This window comes from Podarcis raffonei, chromosome 14 (genome assembly GCF_027172205.1).
Source record: "Podarcis raffonei isolate rPodRaf1 chromosome 14, rPodRaf1.pri, whole genome shotgun sequence".
Classification (NCBI taxonomy): domain Eukaryota; kingdom Metazoa; phylum Chordata; class Lepidosauria; order Squamata; family Lacertidae; genus Podarcis; species Podarcis raffonei.
The window spans coordinates 20,735,882-20,745,254 of record NC_070615.1 but is presented as its reverse complement, the minus strand read 5'-3'; the positions used below and the strand labels follow the sequence as shown (position 1 = coordinate 20,745,254).

The window sequence follows — 9,373 nt, the reverse complement described above, 5'->3', positions numbered from 1 at the left end:
TCCCTGGGGCCTTACAGAAGAGCCGCGCTGTTGGTCCTGCTGGCCTGGGAGCAGGAGCATCCAGCTGGTGGGCCGAGCGCCAGAGCCGGGCGGGAGGGGCCCGAGGCGCGCCAAGCCCAGCCAAGCCAAGGCAAACAAGCGAGGCTTCCTTCGCGCGGCTCTTCCACGGCGAGAGGAGAGAGATGGACATTATGCACGCACGTTTTTGATTAGGAGGGGTTAATCTGATATGAGCTCATTCCATAGCGCTGCAGTGATCATAGGGGAGAAAAGGAGAACTTTAAACACACACACACAAGCAGCACCATTATAGATGGATATGAAACGCTCCGTGGCAGTACAGCTGACCTCCTCGGAGGTTTGAGTTTTTGAGGCTGCGTGTGCTCATTTCTAAGGCAATTTTTAAAAAACAAACACACAAACGGGGATGGGGCTTCTTAACTCATTCCCAGCTCATCGAGCCATTCCAGGAGGTTTTTTAAAACAATTACCTTCATTGTATTATTTTTGCAAGGGGCGGGGGGAGGTGGGGAAGAGAAAGAATGAAAAAATCCAGGGGGCCGCACAGCTGGGATAAATGAAACAGCTGCTGCCTCTTTGGAGAAAAAGGATACACACGTACACACACATCCACACACATCCATTGTATTTATTCTATATGCACCAGCTGGCTGGGGCTGATGGGAGTTGTAGTACACAACGGCTGATGGGAGTTGTAGTACACAACCCGGTTGGCAGAGGCTGGTAGAGAAACAGAGACGTTTTGTGGGGGCGCGCGCGCATGCACACACAATATATATGTGCATATATACAAACACACCCCTTTCTGCTGAGGAAGCTGGAGCTGATCTTCCGCACCTGCTTGGGTCCCGCGCCTTGCACCCGCGCCTTCTCTTCCTTCCTTCTTCCTTCCTTCCTTACCTGCTGCCTGTCAATTGCAGCCTCCGAGCGGCTGCATGGACCAGCAGCGGGGCGTGGCTTAGAGCCGCGCAGCCAATGGGAGCCCTCGGCCCGGGACTCCCGCTGGAGGCTGAGAATTCATAAAGGCAAGCCCTGGGAAAGGCTTGTGCTAGCTTGGCTGCCTGTCACCCTGCCGAGGAGGACTCCGTCCGCTGCAAGGAAGAGGGAGGCTACCCGCACCAAAGGCATCCTGCGAGATGGCCGCAATCAATGGGGCCGTAGAAAACGGGCAGCCGGAGAAGAAAACGACCCCTCCGCTTCCTCATCCTATTAGGAACTTGGAGATCAAGTACACCAAGGTAAGGGAGCAGCGGTAGGTTTCTCTTTTCATGCGTCCTCTGTGTGATTATCTTCTTCTATGTCTACTTTTCTCTCCCTGGTGGGAGAACTAGAGGGATTTTAAAGTGAAATAAAGTCTCTAGTCCTTAGGAGGTCAATCTCTCTCTTCCTCCCGACCCCACAAAACCTGCTCAAAGGAGTAGACTAGAGAAGAATGCACACCTAAAAGTTGCTCCAGGATAAAAGCCACAAAACACAGATGGCCCTGCATCTTAGAGGGAAATGTAGAAAAGGTGACAGAAAAATGGTTAGGTTGTGATTTCCAAGCACTGTGTGTGTGTGTGTGAGATAGAAAGACACACACAGAGAGAATTTTAGTTTGTTTTTAAATAAATAGTGCATCTCAAGCATGCTGTGGGCAGCTAAAGCCGCATGAGATTACCTTGCCACTGTGCTCATTTTACAGCAGGGAAAACTGAAGGCTGGGAACTAGCTGAGTTAGAATATCTTTTCTTGTTTAAAAGTATTCATGTGCTGCTTTTTCATAATTAATATCAAAAGGAGCTCACAAACTAAGCAACACAATAAGACATGCACAAACTTTACATTCCCATCCATCTAGTTTTCCAGTTCCACAGTCAGCGTTTCAGGGCCGCTGAACATTCTGTCCTTATTGGGGAATCTTGGGCAGTTCCCCTGCTTCCTGGGGAATTTTTTTCCTTCCAAAATTACTTTTGTTAAACCCTGGGGTCCCCCTGAGCCTGCCAATGCCCTCTTGTGCATGGATAATGCTGTTTTGGCTGTACAAGCCACATCCCTCATAGCCTGAACGCTTGAAGCAGAGGACATACCAGCTGAATAAACAACAAACAGAAACATCGCAATAATGAAATCCATAGCCAGAGAAGAGAGCAGTTATCTTTCCAAACGTTATGGCCATATTTGGAAAGCTAGCAGAGATGAGGCCATGTATATTATGTTCCACAAGTCTGGGGCTGCTGCAGAAAAGGCCCTGCTCCTGGTGGAAGTTGACCTCACCTTCATAGGAAAGGACTTCTGCCGTCATTGGAAAGTTTTGTAGCACGGTGGCGGGGGGGGGGGCTCATAGTGGAACTAGGTTTGCATGTCTAAAAGTTATTCACAAAGTTCTCTTGGTTCTCCATTAATGTATTTTACGGACATGACTAGATCCATGTTCTTCCTGTACTTTGGTACCATAATATTGCTGCATTTCTAACAGTGTTCTGCTAACCCTTAAACCACCCCTGCAAGGTAGGTCAGTGTTATACCCTTATTGCAAATGGGGAGGGAGGCTGAAGATGTGGAATTAATGGCTTGTTTAACACAAACTATTGATTGAAGTGTGATTTCAGCTGGGGTAACACTCCATTGCACATGGTATTATTTCATACCTTCTGTTCAGTATGTGAACGATAGTGGCATTAGCCCACAGAGTCTGCCGGTGTGAGAATGAATGAAAGTGAAGCATCTCAAAATAGTAAAATTTCTGGGCGTTAATATTGGCTAGGAATTAGTAGAAGCAAAATGCTACCCTGCTTTTTACATTTTCTTCAAGAGGCATGCTTGGGGTGATTGGCCCTGTAGCCATGTTGGAAGCAGAATGAATCGTATTTCATGTAAGTAATTATTTAAAATAATAATGAGCCAGTCCATCATTCACTATAGCCTATTCCTGTTCCTGTTCAGGACTCAATTGAACAGCTGGGACTGCAAAGTTGAGCGCTTTCTGGTAGTGAATTGCGTAGCTGTAGTATTACTCACTTTAAAAATAAGAATAATATTCAGCATATGATTGAGACTGCTGGTATTTTAGTCGGTGCCAGGTTTTTGCATTTATGCAAATATCCTGCTGTATTTGGCCACTAACATGAAAACTGCATCTACCAGTTACAACTTAGATTAACAGCAGGACACCGCCCCAGCAAAAATAGAACTCAAAAAAAGAGAAAAGTTTATTTCCAAATAGAACGTCAGTTTAAAGAAAAAAAGACATGGAAATTGGAGGCATGATTAAAATTCAGTTGCCTTGTTGAAATTTATAATTATTCCTTCTCCTTGACGTATTCATCTGAAGATCTGGTCCCAAAGTAGAGTCTAAATCTGAGGTCCCAACAGAAAATAATACTGGAAATTGAGCCTATCCCTAACTAAGAAAAACAACATACAGGTGATGTTTAAAGTGCAAGGTTGCAGTGAATCTTCTGCTGAAAATTGCTAAGAGTGTATTTCTGTGCAATGTTAGGCAGCATGTGCAACTACAGGCACTTGTATAATCTCACTTATTTGAAAATGAAAGAATGCACTGATAATAAATGGAACATGTATACTTCCGCCTATACAAAAGTAAAGTGAATTAGTCATAAAACAGGGAAATTGATCAAGAAAGTTTAAAGAGTCTTTTGCACACATGCTTGGGACATGTAGGAAGGAGTGTGTTATTTTAAAATGGATTTAACTGTTACGCTAAGCAAGCTGTAGACTTTTACCACTTAAAATACTTTTTAAAAACCCAATTAGCTGTCTGGCCTCTATTGATGAACTAATCACTTTCAGTTACAATATCCACACATTGCAGCCTTTAGTAAGGACTTTCAGCTAGCGGAATTGATCTGGGCTGTAGTAACTGACCACTGTTAACTTCAGGTTCTGGAATTCATATCGAGAGGAGCTAATTCCTTTTCTTGAAGTATAACCACTCAGTGGCACATTGGAACAAAAAAAAGCCACAACCCACCACATTTCAGATCTGTTATATCGGACTTAACGAATTGAGTTGGGGGGGGGGCTCAGGCCTTTTAGGACTCCTTAGTAGAAGACTTCAGCCATATTATTAGCACATTCTCATGGCAAGTAATGCAGTCGGTCACAGCCAGCCCTACCATTAGGTAAAATTAGGCAGCTAACTCAGGCAACTGAATTAGGGTGTCATGAAAGTATAGTAAATTGTTGTCATTTTAATTTTTTATTATTCAGATTGGGTTAGCTTTTTTTAACTTCTGGGGAATGGGGAGAGGAGCTTGGGATTTTTAGCTTCAAGTGCCAAAATAATGTGACTGGCCTGAGGACCTACAGTAGTACCTCAGGTTAAGTATTTAATTCATTCTGGAGGTCCGTTCTTAACCTGAAACTGTTCTTAACCTGAAGCATCACTTCAGCTAATGGGGCCTCCCACTGCTGCTGCGCCGCCGGAGCACAATTTCTGTTCTCATCCTGAAGCAAAGTTCTTAACCCGAGGTACTATTTCTGGGTTAGTGGAGTCTGTAACCTGAAGCGTCTGTAACCTGAAGCATATGTAACCCGAGGTACCACTGTATATACCTTGCTTAGAGGTACCATTTGCTCTGTGTTGGAAAACAAAATGTTTTGCTAGTATTGCAGCCTTAACTGATCACTTTATTAAAGCTTCTGGGTCTTGCTTTCAAACCCTGGAGAGTTTGTGCCTCTCACAACTTGTGTTGGATCCTATAAGATGTGCATTGCAAAATGCAGAAGCCACATAAGATGTGAACAATGGCTTTATTTCCAGGAAAACGTTAAACTGCTTGCTAGGGATTGGGATAATCTGTCACTTTCAGTTTCTTAGGTTCCAGTTCTCCACATTTCACAGCCGTTTGCAAATTTTCTTCTTAGAGAGCCCTCATGAAAATTCATCAGCGTTTTAGTGCAAATTTCTCCTATACACGTTTGTATGCCGTTTTGAAAAATGGTCACATTTTTGCAAAACAATGCTCCTTAATACATTTTTTCTATGTGATTTTCACTAGCGTGTGCATTTTTGTACACATTACGTGGCTGGAGAAGGGCACTGCAAAGTTTAGAAAAGTGCTTGTTCCAAAAGATAGCTGCATTTCACAGAGTCATGCAGAGTTTGGATCGTGTATTTTTTCCTATCAGAAAGTAGAAATTGGGAAGGTTTGTCTTTAAATGTGAACTCAGTGGAGTTTGGCTGACATCCCTACTGTGGCCATAAGGAAAGGAAATCCTCTTGCTTAACATAGGATCTTGGTGAGCAGACAGGTACGAGTAGATGTTGTGTGCATATATCTGTCTTTAAGGAGGCCTGCTTGTACACATTCTCCTTAATGTATAGGCATATAGATATATACATAAATTTTAAAAACACTGGCATTTGGGGTATCCATCCCAAAATGTGGAAAACAACAGATGTTGACCATCTCAAAAATCAAACAGAATGGATGAACCATACACATTATTTAGAAGAAGCATAGGATTCCATGCCCTCCAACATTTCTCCAGTGGAAATAGGGGCATCCTATTCCCTGATGATAATAATAATAATAAATTTTATTTATACCCCGCCCTCCCCAGCCAAAACCGGTCTCAGGGCAGCTAACACCAAATATAAAAACAATTGATTGAAATACAGCTTAAAAAACAAGATTAAAATACAACATTTTATGTTGTATGATGATGATAATAATTTTTTTATTTATATCCCACCCATCCAACTGTGTTGCCCAGTCGAGGTAGCTTCCAGCATATAGTGGTACCTTGGGTTACATACGCTTCCGGTTACATATGCTTCAGGTTACAGACTCTGCTAACCCAGAAATAGTACCTCAGGTTAAGAACTTTGCTTCAGGATGAGAACAGAAATCGTGCTCCGGCGTCGCGGCATCAGTGGGAGGCCCCATTAGCTAAAGTGGTGCTTCAGGTTAAGAACAGTTTCAGGTTAAGAATGGACCTCCAGAATGAATTAAGTTCTTAACCCGAGGTACCACTGTATATAAAAACCTAAGAAAACATTATACATTAAAAAAAAACCTTCCCTATACTGGACTGCCTTCAGATGTCTTCTAAAGGTTGTATAGTTACTTATCTTCTTGGCTTGGGGCTCACATAACTCCATAAACTCCAATGAAAATAGAGACATACTACCATACCTTCCAACATTTCTCTGATGGGGGAAAAGGGACACTTGGAGGGTCTGTGATTCCCATTGTGCCTGACTATTGCCTATGCCTTCTGGGCTTGATGGGAGTTGGAGCCCCACCATAGTGGGTGCCCCCAATCAGTTTATAAGCACAAGACTGTCAGATCATGATGGTGATCAGTTACAGCTACCCAAAACCATTCCATACTGTTCGTATATACCTCTGAATGAGTCAATCCCAAAACTGTTTCCTTACAAGTATTATGGTGGTATTACGTATTTAGAAAACACATCTATGTTAAATCCAAGTATGTAGAAAATATGGAAGAACATAAGTGTAAATAGGAATGAGTTGGGCAAAGTTGTTTTCTAGAGTCTAGATAACAATCAGCAGCTGATTTTCAGGGGGGAAAGTTTGTCTCCAATAAAGAAGAGGAATTCAGGAAGCTTGCATTAAATTTTAAGGGATGCTTCATCCATGATTTCATTTTTTAAGAAAAGATAGTAGATATCTAATGGACATTTTATAGGGTTATAAAAATCAGGAGCAAATGTGCTTAAGATGCTTAATTCTCTCAAGTGTTTAACGACATGGTACCTGAGCCTACCCAGGCTTTCTCAAGTACAAATTCCATCAAGGTCAATGACAATTCCTGACAACTGAGGCTAGGATAGTGACCTCACCCTTCAAAGCGGTGTGTTTTGTTACTGCAAAGTGAATGTAAGGCATCTGTGCAAGTATTTGGTTCTGGTCTTGGATCTGTTCTACTAACGCACACTCCAGTCCTAAAATTGATGCTGCAGCTACTTCAGGAAAATTGTGATTTTTGTCACCTTTTAAGGAAAGGCCTCGTCACCCTGCTTCGTGTTAGTGCTAGCCCTGACTTGGAATTGTGTGAACAGACATTTCAATTCATTAAGTTGATACATATTTGTTTGGATAGGTTTGCAAAGAGGTTCTTCTAAAATATTTGTGGCTTAAACAACTTTGAGCAAAGGAGGAAATGCAGTTCAGAACCAATAGTTAGAAGAAAGCAGAAGAGAATATCAACAGGTGCTGAGAAATGGACTCTGTGTGATGCAATACTGTAGTAGCTCATCACATTATGGGTAGCCCCCTCCCCGAACAACTGTAAAAACATCCGTGTGATTGCAAATAAGCTTTCATTAAAAACTGGGTCACTGGTATATTGCTGTTTTATGCTGATCTTTTAAAAAAATTAATTTGACAGTCATCCCCTCTGAATTGCTTTTTAACACAAATGTTTTTACAGTTGCCCAGCTAAAGCATTTCTGCAAGGGCTGTTTAACCAATTAATTGGTTTGTTAGATCAAAGCCCAGGCCTCTGAAAACATAGCACAAATGGTTTTTGGGGATCATTTTTCTACCTCAAGCTAAATTCCAGCATATCTTGTGGTAGAAAAATGTCCCAAAACAAAGCCATGTGTGTTGTGTCAGAAGAAAGAAGGGTGCTTAAGTCTGTTTCCCTGGATCAGTTTTTTGTTGGCGGGCAGGGAAGGGGGAAGGAACTTTTTTTAAAAATCCTGTAAGTTAACATTGGCAAACCAAAAGCAACAACAGCCCAGTGACAAAAAGTGGGATTTATTAGGATATTTTATTGCCACTGGCATTTTTGTATAAAAGAAAACTAAATGGCAAGTGGCTGAAATGTTGGGACAGCACTTGCATAGTAGTAAACAATATCCTAGAAGCACTCTTATCAGACTCCTGTGTGCAAATATAGTGCAGTAGCAGAGTAATTTACATTGCAGAGGCTCCTCACAGGGTTAATTTTATTTTTAATAAAATATTTGAATAAAAAGAGGCCTCAACAAATGGGGCACGGCGCTTAATTTTTATTTTGTTTAATAAAATGTGAATGCCACTTAATTGTCAAAACCACTAAGGGCTTTACATTGCTTTCCCCATATGCATTTAGGTTGCAATCCCATGCACCTGAGAACAAGTCCCATTGACCTCAATGGACTTGCTTGTAGTATATAAGGACTGCCCAGTCAATATGATTAGTCGATTTCTCTAATTGTGTTTGTGGAAAGTGTTTTGCAAAAATGTCACTATAGGAAGAAATTAGCACTAAAGTGCTGATTGATTTCAATGAGGTCTTTAAAAAATAATAGCAAACTGATGTGGAACTTTAAGATTGGAACATCCCTTCCATGCCAACTTCTCTCAACTTTGCAGTTCACTTTAAAAAAAGGTAAAGGACCCCTGACAGTTAAATCCAATTACGAACAACTCTGGGATTGCGGTGCTCATCTCACTTTACTGGCCGAGGGAGCCAACATTTGTATGCAGACAGTTTTTCTGGGTCATGTGGCCAGCATGACTAAGCCTCTTCTGGCGAAACCAGAGCAGTGCATGGAAATGCCGTTTACCTTCCCACCGGAGCGGTACCTATTTAACTACTTGCACTTTGATGTGCTTTCGAATTGCTAGGTTGGCAGGAGCTGGGACCGGGCAACGGGAGCTCACCCTGTCGCGGGGATTTGAACCGCTGACCTTCTGATGGGCAAGCCCAAGGCTCAGTGGTTAACACCACAGCGCCAGTTCACTTACCCATATGCTATAACAAAATAACACTTAGCGTGATATCCTTAACAAGCTGGGAAGCACAACTGGGTCAACACCAAATGTGGGGTACAGGTTTCCCAGCCCCGTCACTGTGTATATGTGTACATGTGAACATGTCTTAAGTGCAGAACATGTTCCAGTCCCACAGCAGCTCCTGCCTTCTGGTTAATAAACCTTGTCCAGCTCAGTTTGTGGTAATCATAGAATTGTAGTGTTAGAAGGGACCCTGAGGATCATCTAGTCCAACCCACTGCAATGCAGGAATATGCAGCTTTTCCATTATGGGGTTCGAACCTGCAACCTTGGCATAATAAGTACCACACTCTAACCAGCTGACCTATCCAGACAGAGAGCTTGACTTTAAAGGTAAGACGGATATCAATATCAAATGAATCAATCTAAAATGGAATGTTCACTGGCCTTTGCAGTTGACCAAAAGCTTGCACTTTAAGTTTGACAGGTACAGTAGTACCCCGGGTTAAATACTTAATTTGTTCCGGAGATCCGTTCTTAACCTGAAACTGTACTTAACATGAAGCACCACTTTAGATAATGGGGCCTCCCGCTGCTGCCGCGCTGCCAGAGCACAATTTCTGTTCTCATCCTGAAGCAAAGTTCTTAACCCG

General features: G+C 42.4%; 1 protein-coding gene across 1 annotated transcript in view; it reads left to right on the top strand.

Moving 5' to 3' along the window:
• The first annotated feature begins 1,048 nt into the window (after positions 1-1,048).
• Positions 1,049-9,373, top strand: part of ALDH1A3 (aldehyde dehydrogenase 1 family member A3) — a 28,537-nt gene continuing 20,212 nt past the window's right edge. Inside the window, exon 1 of the mRNA XM_053364893.1 lies at positions 1,049-1,259. Within this exon, the coding sequence (XP_053220868.1) occupies positions 1,158-1,259 (102 nt within the window). The 5' untranslated portion in view covers positions 1,049-1,157. The remainder of the gene's footprint in view (positions 1,260-9,373) is intronic.